General features: G+C 61.0%; 1 protein-coding gene across 3 annotated transcripts; it reads left to right on the forward strand.

Moving 5' to 3' along the window:
• Window positions 1-558: 558 nt before the first annotated feature.
• On the forward strand, window positions 559-15060 carry GGA1 (golgi associated, gamma adaptin ear containing, ARF binding protein 1). 3 transcript variants are annotated; one of them, XM_040985801.1, is made up of 17 exons: window positions 559-976; window positions 3897-3981; window positions 4618-4693; window positions 5243-5341; window positions 6155-6278; window positions 6609-6709; window positions 7126-7206; window positions 8936-9073; window positions 9152-9233; window positions 9942-10049; window positions 10297-10446; window positions 12084-12148; window positions 12457-12639; window positions 13041-13230; window positions 13629-13798; window positions 13925-14035; window positions 14134-15060. In XM_040985801.1, the coding sequence occupies exons 1-17, from the start codon at window positions 931-933 to the stop codon at window positions 14242-14244; spliced, it is 1920 nt and encodes a 639-aa protein (XP_040841735.1). In that variant the 5' UTR covers window positions 559-930; the 3' UTR covers window positions 14245-15060. The 3 variants fall into 3 exon arrangements, with proteins under 3 accessions (XP_040841735.1, XP_040841736.1, XP_040841733.1); XM_040985799.1 differs by having other exon boundaries at window positions 562-976; window positions 12457-12647; window positions 13037-13230; XM_040985802.1 differs by lacking the exons at window positions 9942-10049; window positions 10297-10446 and having other exon boundaries at window positions 560-976; window positions 12457-12647; window positions 13037-13230.
• The last annotated feature ends 4995 nt before the right edge of the window (window positions 15061-20055 follow it).

The raw sequence follows: 20055 nt of genomic DNA on the forward strand, positions 1-20055 counted from the left end.
GTACCCTTCTCGTTCCTTCACGGACTGGACTCGTGTCCATCCCCAGCACCTCCAGCACACTGCACCTGCGAGACGCGGGACCCCTCACCCCGCAATGGCAAGCGCTCTGAAACACTTTTGACTCCCGAACCCCGTCGAACCCCGTGCTGCACCCCACCCCGGGGAGATCCGTTCACACCAGGTGTATGCCGAACCCCGCTTGCTTTCTCGCACAACCTCCCTCCCTTGCCTCAGGACAGCCGCCCGTCGCCCCGCGCCGCCGGCACCCCACTTTCGGGGTGGGGGTGCCTCCAATCGCAGAGGTCACCACCTGGGCTTTCGGCCACGCCCCTTGTGTGCCCTCAAACGGCTCAGAACAAGGTCTCTTGTTCACAGTCCACAGACTTGGACTTCGTCTTCGTCTCCGCAGATGCCATACGCGTCCCGACCGACCGGGGGCCGTAAGTCGCCCTTTTAAGCAACGTTGCCATCTTGGCATCCAAGCGGAAGCACGCGCGCAGGGCTCCGGAAATGACTTCAGTGCCCTTCGGCAACATGGCCGCGCAGCGTTCTTCCGGAAGGGGTCACAGGCCTCTCGGTGACGCAGCGCCCCTGAGAGCGTCCCGCGGGGTTTCTATTGTGCTCCCCTCAGCCCCGGTTCTCTCCGCTTCCTCTCCCGCCTGAGCTCAGGGAACGGACAGAGAGGCCGGTCGCCCCACCCCCACGCCACGACGTGGCTGTGCGTGGGGGTGGAGGGGGCGGGACTTGGCGAGCCGGCGGCGACGCTCTAGGCGGCCGAGTGCGCGTCTCGGTGGCGCCGCGCGTCCCCGCACGCGCGTCCCGGACGTTGCCCCTTTAATCGGCGGCGGGCGGGCGGGCGGGGCCGAGGAGGTCCCGCGAGAGCTGCGGGGGGCGGGGGGCGGTGCCGCGCCTGGGGGGCCCCCGAGGCGGATGGAGGAGCCCGCGATGGAGCCGGAGACTCTGGAGGCGCGAATCAGTGAGTGTCCGGACCGGAACCGGAACCGGGGGCACGAGGCGGGCCCCTGCCCGGCGGAGGCGGGGTACGCGGCGCCCCCTCCTCACGCCCCGCCCCGGCCCAGGCCAGGAGGGGCGGCGCCCCCCGAGTCCGCGCCCTCGACCCGGGGCGCTGGAGGAGGAGGACCTGGCAGGAGGGCGAGCGGGCGCCGCCCACCCAGCCGATCCCCACCCCGAGCCGAGACCCCCGGTGGGCCCCCAGGCCCGGCCTCGGCCTCCGCGCTGAACTCCCTTGGGCCTGGTGGGTTGTGGGTGGGCCGGGGTTACTCGCGTGCCCCGGAAGGAGGTTGACCGGCCTCGACCCTTCTCTGGGCCCGTGACTCGCTGGCGTCCGTCCTCATCTGCTCTCAGCTCTGGTCCAGCAGAGCTCCCAAGCGACCCCCAGCTCCCAGCACTGCCCGGTCAGACCCCACACATGCACCTACAATACCCCGGGCTGCTCTCCCAGTGCCTGTTGAGCCTCCTCCCCGGGCCTCAGCCCCTCCACCTGCGCTCGCTGCCCAGCAGACCTGATGGCTTGACCAGGGACAGCGCTGTCCCCAGGTGGTTCCTCCCATCCGACCCCACTTGTGTATGTGTATGGAAGCTTCTAGGTCTGTTCTCAGCTCAGCCTCTTGCACAAGGGCACCCTGGGGACCTGGACAGACTGGTTTAGGGTCATGGCTGGCCCCTTTTATAAACAGGTCTCCAACCCAAGAACCACACTGTCCCCAGGAATGTTTCAAAGTCAAGTGTGGCCAGCACAGGAGGTAGCACTCAGCAGCCGTTGAGCGTGATGGAGGCCACAAGTGCCCAGGTCCTGGGAGCAGCTTAGGGGATGGACAGGGCCTTGGCCTTGGGGCCTCTCATCTGTGTGGCCAGACCAAACCTCTGAGTTTTCCTTATTAAGATGCCCCTGGGCTGGGCTGGGGTCTGTCAGCTGTGGCCTGGTCTCTCCTTGCCCCAGCCAAACTGGGACTTCCTTACAGAGGCTGGAGGCTGCCACCTCGGCAGTGCACCGTGGAGTGGGAGGGTGGACAGTGAGATGCTGACCTCTGTCCCTGAGGGGTCCCCCTGCTGCCTGCCTGCTCTGCGCCCCCACCCCCAGCTCTGCAGGAGGAGGTGGGAGGGCTGGAGGCTGGGGCGAGGCCCTTGAGTGAGTGCCACCACCGACAGGCGCAGGGCAGAGAGCTGGGGTCTTGTGATGAGGACACTTCCTCCCTGCCGGCTTGGGACTCCCAGGCCAGCTCTCAAATCAGCTTCTCCTGCCACACTCAGAGCCACGTGACTTTGGCACTGCTGTAAGGACTTCCTGCTGCTGTAGGGTCCTTTGGCTAAGTTGTCAAGTGGGCAGGACCCAGCGCCATTCCCTCTGGAGCCTTGAGCTCTACCGGAACACTGGCAGGCAGAGTGGACCGCCGCCCTGAGGTGGGGTGGGGGCATGTCCCCGGAGTCCCCAAGGAGGCCAGCTGGAACTTTGCTTAATGGGCTGGACAGGGAGAAGAAGCATCGGTGCAGTGTCTGCTCAGCTGGGCTCAGCTGCCTGGAGAGCAGTGCCCAGCATCTTCTGTTAGTTCCCTGCCCTGCCGAGCACTGGACCCACCCACTCCTCCAGACTCTGAGCTTTCCAGTTTGTCTAATTGGACCTGAAAAGCAGCAGTTACATAGGAAGAGATTGTCCACCGCTGGTTCCAAATGCCCGCAGTAACAGGGCTGGACCAGGCTGAAGCCAGGTGCCCAGCGTTCCATCCAGGTCTCCCACATGAGGGGCCCAAGCACTCAAGATGTCCCAGGTCACATTCCCAAGAAGTCAGATTGGAGGCAGAGGAACCCAGACTCAGCCATCCCAAGCTGCAGCTTAACTTTGCACCATAATACCCAGGCCAGCTCCAGGGGTTGTGTCGCCTTCCCTGCTGTATCTTGGGCACCTGGGATGTCCATGGGATGCCTAGGAACTGAGCAAAGGCCACCAAGTCCGAAGTCTCCAGGCTCTAGGCGCCCCACCTATGCCGGTCCCCAGCCGTTTCTGTGCCTACGCCCTCCCCATCCAGCTGCCCAGGACTGTGTAAAGCTGGCTGGGCAGGGGGAAGCCTTCATTGTAGCTGCCCTGTTGGCCCTGTCAACGTGTGGGGTGTCCAGAGTTGACCAAATTTTCCTACAGCTTTGGGGATGGTGGAGGTTCAGAGAGGTCAGGTGACCCAGGTTGTCATTGAAGTGCCCCGTTGGCCTTGCTCACAGGGGTCCCGTCCTGCGTGCCACCCATCCCTGGGTCATCCAGACTCCCCGAAACCTTGCCCTGCCTGTCCACAGCTGGCACTCATTCATGCATGCATTTGCTAAGAGGAGGCTCAGGCATGCACACAGTGGCCGGGATGCAGTGTGACAGGCTTGGTCCGTGGTGAAGGCTGAGGAGGTGGGACACAGAAAAGAGGATTGGCCCAGCTCGGCTACCCTGGGCAGGAGGGGAGGGTGAGGGAAGACTGCCTAGGGGAGGTGACACCTGAGCCATTCCCCAGCAGTGATGGAAAGATCCAGGGGCCTGCCCCTGTGCACTGTACCTGGCACTCCAGTCAGGTTAACTCCTTCTGGGCCTTTCCCCAGGCCCGGCTGAACCCTGCCTCCATGGTGCTCAGCTTCCCATGGCCCCTTGACCCTGAGAGTGGTGGGGTTCCTGCCCTCAGGCGCAGAATTAGAGGTGGCCAGAGCAGCTTAAGGCCAGGTGCATGTGCTTCATTGAATGGGTCCCTGGTAAGGGGAGCTCGTGGCTGCATGCTTGTCTGTCCACATCTCCATTTGGCTGTCTCAGCAGGAAATGGAGGGGAGAACCTCTTCCACGGACTCAGCTGAGAGGTGGGGCCCTCTGCCCCAGGCCACACTGATCCCCTCTCCCTGTCCCCCTGCAGACCAGGCCACAAACCCCCTCAATAAGGAGTTGAACTGGGCCAGCATCAACGGCTTCTGCGAGCAGCTCAACGAGGATTTTGAAGGGTAGGTGCCCTGGGCACCGAGGGCCTCCTGGCTAACAGCTGTGGGCGCCATGCTGGGCCCACTGTACAGGTGCCAAAGGCCAGGCAGGGGGCTGGGGCTTCAGCATTGGCCCTAAGGACTCACCAAGAGGAATCAGCTGGCCTGTGTCGTCCTGGGGGCCCCAGCTGCATGCAGGGAGGGGGACGCGGCAGCCCCTATGCTCTGGGAGGGAGCCCTGTTCCCGTTCATAGGCCACCCCAGAGCTGAGTCTCCAGTGGAATGTCAGGAGGGGACACTCTGGGCACTCCTGCTGCATGATCGACCTCCATGCCACCTTGGCTGGGGCCATCTGGGTGGTGTGTGTGCCTTAGGGTCAGGATATGGGGTGGGGTACACATCCATCACTCCCTGCTGAGTGTCTCTGGCCCTCAGGGCTCCATGCCACATGGTGGGAATGACCATAGCACCTTCCACAGCTGTCTGGAGGGTTGGTGGGCAGTATGTGGGAGTGCCTCACAGGTCAGCAGCTCTGTGTGGCACCACTGTCCCCGTCCCTGCTGGCCATCTCCACAGTGAGGCTGCGGAAGGCCGAGGTCGCGGTGGGGGAGTGAGCCAATAGGCTCCACGGCAAGGATGGCTCTGTGTCCCTCTCCTTAGACCTCCACTTGCCACCCGGCTGCTGGCCCACAAGATCCAGTCTCCTCAGGAGTGGGAGGCAATGCAGGCCCTGACGGTAAGGAGACAGGGTGGTGGAAGGGGGTACTCTGTGTTCCAGCTGTGTGATGATTCTGGGTGGGGCCCAGCAGCCAGTGGTGCTCTGTCCTGTGGCTGAAAGAACGGGCTAGGGTACCCCGATAGCAGCTGCCCAGCTCAGGCTGTTTGTGTTAGACATGGGACATGGGGGTCCAACACCATCGCCCTAGCCCAGCCAGCCCCCTTTTGTGCTGGGGGCTGAGCTAGTGTGAAGTAGCAGAAGAAGGCCATGCCAGCCCCGCCCACCCACCACTGGAGCTAGTGCCAGAGGACACAGTTTTTCCCGTGACAATTAGATGGTCACTGGAGCACGTTAGGGGTCTTCGACCACAAGGACACAGACTTCACAGGTTAGAATAAGGCCAGGGTCCACCATGCTGACTTCAGTTTCCAAAGAAGGAAAGAAAAATGGTGAGGAACTGCCACACGGGGTCCTCAGGAGCAACCCCTTGGGGTCCCCGTGAGCCTCGAGATGTCACCAGCCTCCCGGTCACTCCCCCTGCTGCCCCTCACACCCGCCCCTGCGCAGGTGCTGGAGACGTGCATGAAAAGCTGTGGCAAGCGCTTCCATGACGAGGTGGGCAAGTTCCGTTTCCTCAACGAGCTCATCAAGGTCGTGTCACCCAAGGTGGGTGCCGCCCCCGCATGCCCTCCACCCTGTTCACCTACTGCACACACTAGTGCAGGCTGGCCCAACACCTGGAACCACGGCACCCCCAGCACAGTGCGCAGGCCTGGAGGCTGCTCCCCACAGCTGGGGTTGTGAAGCCCCATACCTGCTCTCTGGCAGGTGCCCTTGACCCTGCCACACAGGGGTGGCCTTCAAGGCCGTCACAAGTGATGGAGCCTGCGGAGTTCTCCCGTGGGCCGTGTCGGGGTGCGGTGCTCTTGAGGGAGCACCCATGGCCTTGTTTTTACTTGCTCAGCCCCATCCTCTCACCTGAGCCGCTGTGCAACCCAGAGGGGTCCTCTGCTGGGAGAGCCGCCAGCCCTGCCCTGTTGATGCCAGCAGGTGTGACTGGGCCCACACGTGTCCCTCTAGCCTGGAAGCCTCCACTGCTCCCCTGAGGTTTCAGGCTGGGTTGTCCGGGAGCTGGCCCTTCCTTCTACCCGCTCTGTATCCTTACCTCGCAGCCCCTTAGCAGGTGAGGAGACCGTGTTGCAGGGTGCACCCAGCTAGCAAGAAGCAGAGTTCAGAGGTGGGTGTTGGTCTGTGCCGGGTGCTCAGTGAGGCTGTGGACACCCCTCAGGCAGGCAGCCAGGTTTCGGCATTGATGTCACCCACGGGCCACAGGAGAATGACCTGCTGAGAAATCTGCCTTCTATGGATTTGTTGAATTTCCAGTCCTACCTGCAGCTGCCTTGGCAGGGCCACACCTGTTTGTCCCCCAGTCCTGGGCCAGGGCGGCATCACAGCCTCTCCCACCCTGTGCCCCTGCAGTACCTGGGCTCCCGGACATCAGAGAAGGTCAAGAGCAAGATCCTGGAGCTGCTGTACAGCTGGACAGTTGGCCTGCCCGAGGAGGTGAAGATCGCCGAGGCCTACCAGATGTTGAAGAAGCAGGGTGAGGCCCACGGGTGCCTGGCCCCTGCAGCTTAGCCTGGCCTGGGCTCCCGCAGCCTCAGGCTTCTGGGTCGTGCTCTGCCCTCTCATTGCTCTGGCACTTTTGCCCAGGGGGTTTTCTGTGGGTGGACAGCAAACGGGGGTTCAAGTCAGTGTTCCTGTAGAAAGCAGCTGCCATGGGTGAGCTGAATGTGGATGCCTGGCCCCACCAGTCCAGGACCAGTGCTTGCATGCTGGGGAAAGCCTGCTCTCCCTCCTGTCCCTTCCCCTCTACCGCAACCCCAGCCCCAGCCCTGGGCCCTGCTGACACCCCCGGCGATGTGCACCCCAGGGATCGTGAGGGCGGACCCCAAGCTTCCTGAAGACGCCCTCTTTTCCCTCCCTCCGCCACGGCCCAAGAATGTCATCTTTGAAGACGAGGAGAAATCCAAGGTGAGGGCCCAGAGAAGGAGCCTCATGGCGGGCGCCAGGTGCTGTGTACAGCACGGGCTGCTGCACCCAATGTCCCTGCCGGGAGGACTGAGTGTCCCAGTGCGGTTTGGGGGTATGGCCCAGGTTGACCAGGAGCCCATGTCTTTATGTCTCTGCCACTTGTTAAGAATCTCATGAGTATGTTGCGGCCTCTCCCTTGCAGGAGGGAGGAAGGAGGTTTAAGCCTGGGCAGGCCCAGTTCCCCGGGATTCCTCGCCATGGAGCCTCCAGCCAGGCCCTCAGTGGAGGGCACTGTATGTCGCCAGGCCTCCTCTCTGGAGTCAGCAGATGTGTGCATTTCCTAGAGAGCCTGGATGGGGAGCGGAAGGTGCCCCCGTGGGCACATAGCCCACTCACTGTACCCCCTGTTTCCCCAGATGCTGGCCCGCCTGCTGAAGAGCTCGCACCCCGAGGACCTGCGTGCAGCCAATAAGCTCATCAAGGAAATGGTGCAGGAGGTGAGTGTGGGACAGGGGGCTGGGGTGCTGTCCTGGACTCTGCGTAGAGCTGTGTGTGTGCCTGCCCAGGGAGCCCAGACCCGCCCAGCAAGTCCCCACGCTCGGGGCTGCCATGGAAGTCATGGTCACAGTGAGCCTGTGCCAGCCTGACCAGCTACCTGGAGCTTGAGAAGTAGAGGAGGCCTCCATGTAGTTAAAGGTGCTTAGATACATGTGTATATGTGCACAGACAAGAAAAAGTGGTTGGTTGTGTGGTGTATTTTGTTTTGGTTTTTTGTTTTTTAAGATTTGAGGGGCCGGCACCATCATGCAGGAGAGTCCTATGGCGCCAGCATCCTATATAGGCACCAGTTCATGACTCTGCTGCTCCATTTCCCATCCAGATCCCTGCTTGTGGCCTGGGAAAGCTGGAGCTTTCCCAGAGGATGGCTCTGGGACCCTGTGCCTGCATGGGAAACCCAGAAGAAGCTCCTGGCTCCTGGCCTCAGATCAGCTCAGCTATGGCTATTACGACCATTTGGAGAGTAAACCAGTGGTTGGAAGACCTGTCTATTTGTTCCTCTTCCTTTCTGTATAAATATGCCTTTCACATTAAAACAAAATAGAGTTTTTAAAAAGGCAGAATTAATGGGGAGAGACAGAGAAGGATCTTCCATTTGCTGGTTCACTCCCCAGATGGCCACAACAGCTGAGCCAGTGTTGGGCAGAAGCCAGGAGCCCAATGCTCCATCCACACACAGCGTAGAGCCTGTGTCCTACATGTGCGTAGGAAACCAGGCACTTGGGCTACGTGCTGCTGCTTTCCCAAGTGAATTTGAAGGGAGCTGGATCTGAAGTGGAACAGCTGGGAAGTGGGGTTGGGGTGTGTCATACACTGGCCCCGTGGTGCTGGCCCCAAGAAAATAGGGAGTGTTTGGTGTGTGGGTAAATGCAGGGTGTGCGTGCCTGCTAACACTTCTATTAGTAGGGATATAAGGCATGCAAAAGCTTGTAGACATGTAGCCCACAGCAGAGCTGAGAAAAAAGCCACATGTCAGCTTACTGTCCCCAATGTCTGGGGAGAACAATGAAGCAGACCCCATGGAGGGCAGCCAGCAAGGCCAGGACTGCAGCAGCGGAGTCCAGGGTGCCCACCTTGCCCCCAGTCAGTGGCCCTAGATCGGCAGCTTGTGACCTGCCTGGGTCACTGCTAGTGGCAGCTGCTGCAAAGCGCGCCCCAGCCCTGGCTGCTTGTTCTTCCTGGAACAGGTCCTGTGTATGCACAGGGTGGCCCAGGGCTGAGCTTGGATCCTTTATTCACCACCGCTGGGAAGAGGCCCATAGGGCAGGCAGCTGAGGTTGTCTGGGAGGCCACACTGCCTGCTTGGCCCCTTAGTCCCACTAACCCTGGCCAGCCTCTGTGGTCCGGAGACTGTGATTCTGTTGCTGCCTCCTGCCCAGACGGGGCGGAGTGCCTGAGCACCTGGCGAGAGCCCTGGAGATGCAGTTGTGCCCAGCGTGTTGTGCTGGGCTCCTGCTGAGGCCTCCTGGCAGGAGAGAGAGGAGAGGACTGCAGTGGTGACAGGGGGCTCTGAGGGAGGGGGCCTGTCCCAAACACGGCAGGGGACACATGGCCTCCACCCCAGAGTTTCCCTTCCCAGCAGCCTCCCTGAAGGTGGATGCAGGGCCGCGTTCTCTGGCTCCCCACTGCCATGCTAGCTCGCTCAGGCCAGGGCTACTGCTTCCCCAGGACCAGAAACGGATGGAGAAGATCTCGAAGCGGGTCAACGCCATCGAGGAGGTGAACAACAACGTGAAGCTGCTCACAGAGATGGTGATGAACCACAGTCAGGGCGGCGCCTCCGGCAGCAGCGAAGACCTCATGAAGGTGCATTGCCTCATCCCTCTCCCCAGCCCACCCCAGAGCCCCCCACCGACCCTCACCCACCCACCCTGCTGTCCCCAGGAACTTTACCAGCGGTGCGAGCGCATGCGGCCTACACTTTTCCGACTGGCCAGCGACACAGAGGACAATGACGAGGCATTAGGTGAGCCAGGGCCCTGCCCAGCCTGATAGATCCCTCCGCAAGTCCTGCTGATGGCCTGCAATGAGAAGGAATCTCCACCAGAGGGCACCATGCTCCACCACTAACCTAGGGACTCCTGGAGGAAGCAGGGAGCAGGGTACCCACAGCTGAGAGAGCCCACAAGTGGGGGCCCTTGTCCAGCACTCCTGGGGCTCAGTGGGAAGTGACAGAGCCAGGGTGGACCTAGGTAAGCTGGCAGCTCCTGCCCAGGCTCCTGGGACAGGTGTGTGAGCACAGGCATCGTCACCCCTCCACTAGAGGTCACTGGAAAGGAATGGCCACCACAGGGATGTGGCATTGAGTACAGTGGACAGAGACCTCCTGTGGGAGCTTGTCACCTAGTGCAAGAGGCAGTGCCTCACCCAATACGTGTGGGCGGTGACAGCAACAGTCAGTGGCCTGGAGAGGAACAAGGGAGATGCGAGGCAGCATGGAGTGGGCATAGGGGAGACTCTCTCAGGTGCCTTCTGTGCAAGGACACATGGCAGCGAGGGAAGGAGAAGCAAGTTCCAGATCCAAGGCACGCAGCAGGCTGACCAGGGCGAGGTGGACGCAGGAATGGGCCCAGTGGACAGAGTGGGTGTCCCACCCCTTGCCTTCCATGCAGGCTGGCTGCGTGTGGGCTGCTCCACAGGCTCTCAGCTGGCCTCTCCCTCCCGCCTCTTGTAGCTGAGATCCTTCAGGCCAATGACAACCTGACACAGGTGATCAACCTGTACAAGCAACTGGTGCGGGGCGAGGAGGTCAATGGGGACACCACAGCCAGCGCCGTTCCAGGTGAGGAGGAGGCAGTGGCATGGGGAGGGCACCGTGCTCTGTGTGTGCATGTCTGTGTCTGGTCTGTGACCACGTGTGACTGTATGTCTTCGCGTGTGTGTGTGTGTGTGTGTCTGCTTGCCAGAGAGAGAGCTCAGCCAGGCAGAGCGGGAGAACAGGGGTGGGGGCCTTGCTTCCTGTGTCCGCGTGGGCTACAAGCCCCAATGTCCTGCGCCTGGGACTTGCTGGAGCTTCCTTGCCCATCCAGGGAGCACTTCAGCCCTGCTGGACCTCTCGGGCCTCGATCTTCCCACCGGCACCACGCACCCAGCTGTGCCCTCCTGCCCTGGCGGACAGGCCAGCCCCGAGTCACTCAGCACCTCTGTCTCCCTGCTTGACGACGAGCTCATGTCCCTGGGTAAGGAAGGGCCGGGTCAGGAATGGCAGGCTAAGCTGTGGCAGGGCCATGGGAACCTGGCCCTGGGCCCCTTGGGGTGAGTCTGTGGAGTCTTGGGGTGGCCCAAGGCCTGGTTCACCAGATGGTGCAGTTGAGGGTCCAGCCAGGAGCTGTGGTGCAGAGGCTGGACAGTTTCTGTACCCACTGCAGCTCCTGGAGCCACGCAGGCAGCACCAGGCACTCCCTGAACCTCTCCCTGGGCTTCTTCCTGGGCTTCAGAGCACAGCTGGGATCACCCTGTGTGCCCTAGGCCCAAGTGGAACATGCAGGCCTGCTGCTTACTTGCTTGCTCTGCCAGGGAGGCAGGTGCCGTTTTGCCCCCAAGTTGCTGATGAGGCAATTGAGGCTGCCAACAGCTGGTGGCCTGCATGCCCTGAGCCTCACTGTCCACCAGCCAAAGCTGAGAGCAAGGGCGCAGGGAGGACAGTGCGACGGGCCTGGGAGCAGCACCTGCCCCAGCTGCCAGTGTGGGGTTACCCAGTCCTGCATGTTCACCGGCAGTCACACAGGAGGAAAGCTCTGGCCTGGAGGGCATGGAGACTGGTGCACCTGCCAGCCCCTGGCACAGGCCACAGCAGAGCCTCTCCTGCACGAGCAGCGAGCTGTGCTTTGTGTTTCCTGTGCCCCCACCCCCCCACACACACCGTGGTTCAACAGAGCCCTGGGCCCCCAGCTTCCTTCTGGTTTCCTCTGAGAGGCGGAGAGTATGGCAGCAGGAGCAGAAGGGCCGGGGCTGCAGTAGAACAGCCCTGGTCTGCAGCAGCAAGGGTGAGGACAGGTGGACAGGGGTGGCTGCGTCCAGGACAGTGTGCCCCCACTGGGGGAAGGAGCTGCTCTGGTCCACCTCCTAGATGAGGCAGAGTGGCCAGCAGCAGCCCCAGGTCACACAGTGAGGTGGCTGAGCCATGCTGTCTGACCTTGGGCAGGTGCCTCCCTCCTCTGAGCCTTGCACCTGCTCAGCCTACAAAAGAGCACAAGCTGAGGACCCCACACCCAGCTGTGAAGGCTATGGAAAGTTCGAGACCCAGCATACAGCAAGGAAGGGTGGAGGGAGCCATGTACGTCACTGCTGTGGTGTCTGAGGTCTCAGACATGTATAGGAAGTGACCCCGTGGTCACGGCTGCCTGGAGCCCTGGCCAGTCCCCTAACACTGCAGTTGAAACCTGGGCTAGTGGGGCTTTGCTAGGAGTGGGAAGATTAGATCAGACCTGGGGTGGGTGGCCACTGTCCCCTGCTGGTGAACCTCTGCGGCACTCCTTGGCACCAGCCGCTTGCCCTCAGTGCTGCCCAGGGCCGCTCAGAGGGAGCCCCTGGATTGGGCTGTGGGCAGGTACCTGCTGAGCCCTGCTCCCCTCCGTCAGCCCCAAATCCCAGCAAAGTCCTGACTTCTATGGCTGGTGCAGAGAGGAAGCGTGTGTGGGCCTCCAGTGGGGTCTCTCTCTTCCTGTTCTGTCCGGAAGAATGTGTGGGCTGCGCACTTCCAAGCCAGGCCTCTAAGGGAGGGGGAGGAGCTAGACTCCCACATCGCATCCCCCTGTTCCCCCCACATGCAGTCAGTCCTGCTCCTTTACCTATGGCCTGCTTCTCCTGCCCACAGGCCTGAGTGACCCCACACCCCCTGCAGGCCCCAGTTTGGAGGGGGCTGGGTGGAACAGCTTCCAGGTAGGAACTCCGACCTGTCCCACTTCTGCTTCCATAGTCAGGGCAGCAGGAAAGAGGGACAGTAAGGGGACAGATGCTCTCCCCGTGGAGGGTGGGAGGGCTAGCCCTGAGGCTTGGGCCTCTCCCCACACCTGCAGCTATTGCATGCCTGTGGCTTGGCCTCGTGTCTCCCTTGGGACTACTGTGGGACTGCGATGAAGGCTTCCCCTCCTGTCCCTAAGGTGCCCCTTCAGGTACCAGCCTTGGGCAGTGCCAGGTGCCCCAGCATCTCCTCATGCAGCTGCACTGCCTGTCTTCTTTGCCCACAGTCCTCTGAAAGCGCTGAACACCCCACCCCCACTCAGGCACAGGCTGCCAGCACCAACAGCCGGCCTGTAGTGGCACAGACAGCCCTGCTGCCCCCACCGCCACCAAGCAGCAGTGGCCTAGACGACCTGGACCTCTTGGGGAAGACCCTCCTGCAGCAGTCGCTGCCCCCAGAGTCACAGCAAGTGCGGTGGTGAGTGCCCAGCTTGGCAGGCACCTGGCCACAGCCACTTCTCCAGGGCTGGATCCAGCAGAGGCAGCTCAGGCTGGCCTGTTCCTGGAAGCAGTGGGCACCAGAGCACCGCTTGTGTGAGCTGCAAGGACAGGCTTGTGTCTCCAGGTGGCCCAGTGCTGGCCAGACAGAGCTGACTCCAGGCCTTCCTAGGGGAAAGACCCTGCAGGCCAGGAGTGGCGGGGGGCGAGGGTGTGGGTGGGAATTGAACTACCACCACCACCTCCCTCACCCCAATCCAGTGAGGTGAACCCAAGCCAAGGACAGAGCTGGAAGCCCAGCCTTCCCTGAGCTCCCCACCCCGCAGCCACCACAGGGGATTGCTGAGTGACACGCTGTCCCCCATGAAGGGAGAAGCAGCAGCCAGCGCCCCGGCTCACACTTCGGGACCTGCAGACCAAGAACAGTGGCAGCTCGCCCAGCTTGGGGGCTGCCAGCCTGCTCCCCACCACATCCCCGGAGCCCCCTGCACCCTCACAGCAGCCCACACCCCCTGAGCTCTCTCTGGCCAACATCACTGTGCCCCTGGAGTCCATCAAACCCAGTAAGCAGGGCTCTGTGGTTGGGGGATACCCCAGTGGGGAGTGGGAGCAGCCCCACCCCTCACGGGCCAGTTCTTCCCGTTGGCACCCCGAATGCTGGCAGAAGGAACTGCCAGGAGCCCCAGGCTTACTGTGCAGGCGCAGAACCCTCCCCAGAAAGGTGGGGGCTGGAACGCAGACAGGCCTGGGGCTCCCCAGGGTGATGGAACCAGACATGGCAGGCCCCCATCAGGGTGGGGAAGACCAGCGGCCTCAGTGTGGTCTGGATCTGGGAGTTTGCTGCGAACCCCCCCACAATTCTTGTGCCTCACTCGGGCTGCCAGCATCCTGCCCTATGCCCTGGTGAAGCAGAAGCCCCCGGGAGTGGCTGTGCCCAAGTGCTTACCAGTAACCCCCACAGGCAGCATCCTGCCCGTGACCGTGTATGACCAGCATGGCTTCCGTGTCCTCTTTCACTTCGCCCGCGACCCACTTCCCGGGCGCTCCGACCTGCTCGTGGTGGTGGTCTCCATGCTAAGCACCGCCCCCCAGCCCATCCGCAACATTGTCTTTCAGTCAGCTGTCCCCAAGGTGACATGGCGGGGCAGCCTGGTGGGGGGAGGAGGCTGACGAAAGACCAAGGAGAGAGTTCCCACACCTCTGCTCCATGAGGGTGGAGAAGCGGGGAGCAGGGCCAGCTCACCCCATTATCTCCAGGTCATGAAAGTGAAGCTGCAGCCACCCTCGGGCACGGAGCTGCCTGCCTTCAACCCCATCGTCCACCCCTCAGCCATCACCCAGGTCCTGCTCCTCGCCAACCCTCAGAAGGTGAGGCTAAGGGCCCTGTCTGGCCAAGGCCACGCTTTGGGGGGCAGGGGGACAGCGGCACTCTCTGTAACCCTCCTGCTCCCTCATGTCTGCTGTAGGAGAAGGTTCGCCTGCGCTACAAGCTCATCTTCACTATGGGCGAGCAGACCTACAACGAGATGGGGGATGTCGACCAGTTCCCCCCACCCGACACCTGGGGGAGCCTCTAGAACAGAGAGGGGCTGGGGCGAGGAGGGGCAGGGGCCTGGCCACCGTCCAGCCTGGGTGGGAGGCCACACTCCTTCTCCCTGCGCCTGGTGCTTCTCCCCAAACCCCTATGGCTCCCACTTTGCCTCCTCCCAGGCTAAGCCAAACCCAGCAGGAGGCTGGGCCCGTGCTTGCACTGTTGGCCTCCTCCGCCCCCTGTCAGTAGTGGGAGCCTGGCCAGGGAGAGGCCCCAGGGCCCCAGAGGACCTTCAGTCAGTGGGGAGAAGGTAGTGGGGAGAAGTGTGGAGCTGTAGGGGAAGGACCGGGCCTGAGGCAGCCCTGCCCCGCTGCCTGCGGTGGGTCCTCCCCACCCGTCTCGTATGCCTTATGGGAAGGCCCAGCCATAACCGGGGAGCCTTGATGGAGCTAGGGACCGCCCTCGCCTCTGCCACAGGAACCCAGTGAATGAGGGGGTGACCCTGCACCCCCAGCTATTTGCACTCTGGTGTGTGATTTGACTCTGCGTTTCTTTCCAAATGGCCCTATATCTGCAGCCTTGGGGGGGAAATAAGGGGAGCACCACCCAGGCCCCCTCTTCCCGGAAGGCCTCCCTCTGCTCTCAAGCCTCCTGAGAGGCTGTGGAGGGGGTCCAAGGGTGACACCAGAACCCCAGCCAGGGGCTGTGGGGCCTTGGCGTGTCTCCTTCAGTCCTGGGCCCCTGCTGGGGTCTCCTGTGGGTGTCCCACGGCCAGCCGTCCACCTATGGGTGGTCAGAAGTGGGGTCCATGTGTGAGTGAGAGCAGGAATATTTATGAAAATAAAACATCCTTTTTCCTGGACCAGCTGCTCTCACAGCCCTTACAAGGTGGCAGAAGAAAGGAGGGAGCAGAGGTGGAGGGAACCCAGGGACCTCTCTGGCTATGCAGACTCTAGCCGGTGGAGTCCCCACTCTCCACCCAACAAGGGCCCTGCTCAGGGGTCTCCGGAGTACCCTGAGCTGCAGCAGCCTGAGCCCCATCCCAGCAGCAGCCAGGGCTGCCCTGGGGGAGGCCCCAGCCTCTGGCTCCTCATAGCTTCCTCCTGCTGGCCCCAGTTCTCACAGCAAGCAAGGCTGCACCGCCCCCGGGGCCCCACAGCCCAGCTGCTCGCTCTTCCGAGGCCCAGGAAGCAGGGCCCACAGCAGCTGCAGGCACTGCAGAGAACAGGTCAGGCCATGGCTCACAGGCCCCTAGGTGAGCCTACTGTGGGCCGAGCCAGGCCAGGGGCGAGGACATGTGGAGAGGGAAGCCAGCACTGGCAGGCTGTCCCGCAGGAAAGGATCCTAGAGCTTCGGGAAGTCCCACACTTGAACCGCTTTCACTTTGTCTCATCTGTTTCCCAATCACAGCTGGGTGGCTGGGCTTCTCTGCACTGATCTGGAGGGCGGCCAGCTGCCTACCCCTGCCTGTGTGCTCCTCTGTTCATGAACAAACACCCCCGTAGACACCAGAAATCTGGGGTGGGGGAGCTCTGCCAGCGCCAGGGACCAGCAGCAGTGGCAGTGCCTGTGGACGCCTTTCAGACACCTTTGGGGTCACCCTTTCCACAGCACCCCTGGCCTCCCAGCTGGTGGCCCTGTTCCTGTTCACTTGGCCTCCCACCCCTTGCAGAACTTGTCTGGACATTCATGATGCCTTCCAGGCAGGACCTGGTTAAAAGGTTCTGGAAACAAAGTCACCATGCCTGTGACATACACCTGGGGACCCAGTTCCCACTGGCCCTAGAAAGGATGAGGACGGGCAGAACCCACAGGCTGGAGTGTGGAGTGCCTGGCTTGCTGTGCCACGTGGCTGGTCAGATGGTGCCCAGAGCTGTGCAGCGCTCAGGACCTGGGTCGGGGTGTCCACTGCAGGGAGCCATCCTTGCAGCACCAAAGGCACCAGAACTTGCACCTGCAGGTGGCCTGGCCCCAGCAGCAATTCGTTTTTTTGTCTCAGCAACCAGCTGAGGGCTCCCAGCTGCTGAGAGAGCTGGAGGGGCACCCTGCCAGCCTGGGGCTGGGGGACATCCCCACCTGGTCACTTGGGGTCCCCTACCCACCTCTCTAGCAGGGCACAGGACCAACAATGTGGACCCAGAATGTTGACTCTGGGGTGCGGCCTGCAGCCTTTCTCCACCCAGGAGCAGTGAAAACAGAATGCTGAGGCTTGGCAGTTGTGATATGAGATCCCAAGAGCAGGTGTCCTCCCCCCGGCTAGCACACTGCCCCTGCAGCCCCGCAGCACCCCTGCTCTGTCAGCCCAGCCAGCTGCCTTCAGGGCTACCCATCGCGTCCCAAGGCTCCCTGGAAAGTCCCCATGGCTCAGGGAGTGTAAGGCAGTTCTTGGTGCAGCTCATGCACCTAGCACCCCAGGGTAGAGGGCTCCACTCAGAGGACAGCACCGCTCTGGCCACAGGCAAGTCATTTGTCACCAAGTCTAAAACAAGATGTTTTCGCTACCACTGCCTTGGCACCCAGCCACTGGCCACATGGCCACATCCTGCTCAGTCTTTACCAGCAGGCACTTCCCAGGTTTGTCCCAGACAGCCCTGGGGCTGCTGGGTGAAGGGCACAGCCACCACAGAGGTGAAGGGCAGCGGGGGCCAACTCCATAGGAGACAAGCTGTGGGCTTTCTGAGTTTACCGCTTTGCCGCCCTGCCAACCAGAGAACTGTAGGCAGGAGCCCCAGTCTGTTTGCTTGTAACACAGGAACAAGACTAGCCGATGTGTGGCGTAGTGGTTAGGACGCTGGCAGGTGTCCCCCCTCCCATGTGCCTGACTTTGAATCCCAGATCCGGCTTCCTGCTAGTGCAGACCTTAGGCAGCAGTAATGGCTCAAGTAGCATTCCTACCCCAACAAAACCTAGACTGCACCCCCACCCCCACTTCTACCTGCCCCAGCCGTTGTGGGCATCTGGAGAGAGACAGATGACAGAGCTCGTTCGCTCGTTCTCTGGATCCCTCAAAGAAATGGAGCCATGAGGGGGTCTCACTGAAGGGTCTATTAAGGCCCGTGACTGCGAGTTGCATGGTCCCACGGCAGCTAGACACACAAGGAGATCTCAGAGGTAGGAGCTGGGGTTCCTGATGGGGCGTGCTGAACAACAGTGCCAAACACTGCCGGGCAGTTACAGAGAGATCTTTGACCTACTGGTTCACTCTACAAGTGTCCTGGCTGGGCCAGGTTGAAACCAGCAGCTTCATCCATGTGGCTGGGGGCAATGGAGCACTTGGGCCATCCTGTACTTCCCCAGGCTCATTCACAGGCAGCTGGATGGAAAATAGAGCAGCTGGAACTCAAACCAGTACTCAAACAGGATACTGGTAACATAGAATGTGGCTCTACCTGCTAGACCACACAGCTACCTCCTGCCAGATTCTTTTCTATACGCTTTCATCCAGCCCTCGCAGAAACCCATGAATTAGCTGCTACCACTGCTGTGTTTGCATTTTACCCAGGATATCCTGGGCTTCAGAGAAACCAACTGTTTTGTCCAGGATTATCCAGCTAATGAGAGACTGACCCTGCCAGCTGCTTCGGTTCATACCTGTCAGCCCTGTTCTAGTCATCCTTGGGGTTGCACATGGATGTCCACAGAGGTGTGCCTTCACAGACCAGGGCCCTGGGAATTCACCATGATCCTGCCGAGACCTAACCCAGCCAGGGGCACCCATGGATGGAGAAAACTATCCCCCCACTTGGCTTCTGTTTCCGCAGTCCTCAGCAGCCAGGCCCCCAACAATCCCTGCCAGCAACTTCTGAACTCTCAAGTATCAGATTACAGCCTAGAGAGAACCGCCCGGAAATCCCATCTTCCAGACTTGCAGGTTTGTGTGATGTAACAGCCAGTGGGACAGAGCAAGGCCCTCGCCTGTTCCCAGCCTCCAGCCAACAGCTGCAGCTGCCCCACCCAGGTCGGACCAGAAGAGCTGGACGCCTCTCCCTCCCAGGATGCCTAAGTCTGGCTGCAGGGGAGTGTAGAGCCAGCAGTGGAGTGAGAGTGGGGGTCCTGTCATGGGGCTCCAGTCACTTGCTGACAGCTGCTGCTACAGTCCCAGGGCCTCCAGGGCTTGGATCCTGGAGCAGATCCCAAAATCAGCCGGGACAAACCACGGGTGCCAAGTCGGGCCTACAAGGATGTTTGGAGCAGCTGGGGAACTGGATGGACCCAGTGTGGGCCAGAATAAGGTAGGCCCTTGGGATAGACACCCAGGGACTGTGGGAGGAGCAGGAGGGGTGACGCCAGCCATAAGCTGCTGGCCTGGGGATTTACAGGCTCCTAACACTGCACTAGGTAGTTGGTTTCCGTGCACCATGGCAGAGACAGGGAAACCAAGTCCCATATGTTCCAAACTCCAGCTTGACGCTTTAAGGAGCCAGGTCTAGGGACTGACACTGTGACACAGCAGGTAAAAGCTACCGCTTGCATCCCATATGGATGCAGGTTCAAGTCCTAGCTGCTCAACTTCCATTCCAGCTCCCTGCTAGTGTGCCTGGGAAAAGCAACAGAGGGCGGTCAAGTGTTTGCACCCCTGTCATCCACATGGGGGATTTAGATGGAGCATGGTGTTCCTGGCTTCCAGACTCCAGCTCAGCCCAGTCCTGCCCACTGTGGCCATGTGGGGGAACAAATCCATGGGTAGACCTCTCTGTCTCGCTCTCTGTAATTCTGACTTTCTAATAAGTATTACCCCATCCTCTGCCTTCTTTCTGGAATCCCTTTCTGGGGGTCCCCTCATGGAAAAAAAGAGAGGGGAGGGGGCATCTGGCCTGGCAGCTCTCCCACTCTGGCCTTAGCCATGATCTTTTTTTCTTTTTTAAGACTTATTTATATTGCAAAGTCAGATATATAGAGAGGAGAGACAGAAAGGAAAATCTTCCATCCAATGACTCACTCCCCAAGTGGCTGCAACGGCCCGTGATGTGCAGATCTGAAGGATCTGAAGCCAGGAGCCAGGAGCTCTTCCGGGTCTCCCATGTGGGTGCAAAGTCCCAAGGCTTTGGGCCATCCTCAACTGCTTTCCCAGACCACAAGCAGGAAGCTGGATGAGACGCGGTGCTGCCAAGATTAGAACCGGTACCCATATAGGATCCCAGTGCGTTCAAGGCAAGAACTTTAGCCACTAGGCCACCATACTGGGCCCAGCCGTGATCTTGGACCCTCCTGGGATTCCTCCATCATCAGGGGCCCTGGACTTGGGCCCCTCCTCAGTTCCTCTACTCTAAGGGCCGAGAGGGGGAGCTCTTGTTTGAGTCTCCCTTTGTGAGCAGGGAGGGTAGGGGGGCTGCAGTTTCCAGTGCTCACCTAGGTGCGGAACACTGGGAGTTGAACAGTAAGGTGCTCACCTCATCCCCCGCTCCCAGGACCTTCCTGCATTAGGTGAGGAAGAGTGTGGACTACTTTGCTTGACTCCACATGTGCCTGTGCAGCACATGAAGACCCCAGGAGTAACACCCTTGTCACTTGTCACTGCCTTCCAGGCAGCAAGGCAGGGGCTGAGCTGAGTCCCTTGGGGAGGGAAAAAAGGGGAAGAGGCGCCACAGAGGGAGGGGACTGTCCCCAGGGAACCTGTGGGGGTGGTGGGAAGCCTAGGAGCTAAAGGGAGGTAGCACACACCCACCGTAAAAATTTATTTTTATTGGAAAGGCCAATTTATACAGAGAAGGTGAGGCAGAAAGAAAGAGTGAACCATCTGCTGGGTCACTCCCCACATGGCTGCAATGGCAGGAACTGAGCCAATCCACAGCCAGGAACTTCTAGGACTCCTACGCAGGGGTGCAGGGTGCCGAGGCTTGGGCTAGCCTCTGCTGCT

Source organism: Ochotona curzoniae, unplaced genomic scaffold (assembly GCF_017591425.1).
Source record: "Ochotona curzoniae isolate NIBS_2020 unplaced genomic scaffold, NIBS_Ocur_1.0 contig_1014, whole genome shotgun sequence".
Classification (NCBI taxonomy): Eukaryota; Metazoa; Chordata; class Mammalia; order Lagomorpha; family Ochotonidae; genus Ochotona; species Ochotona curzoniae.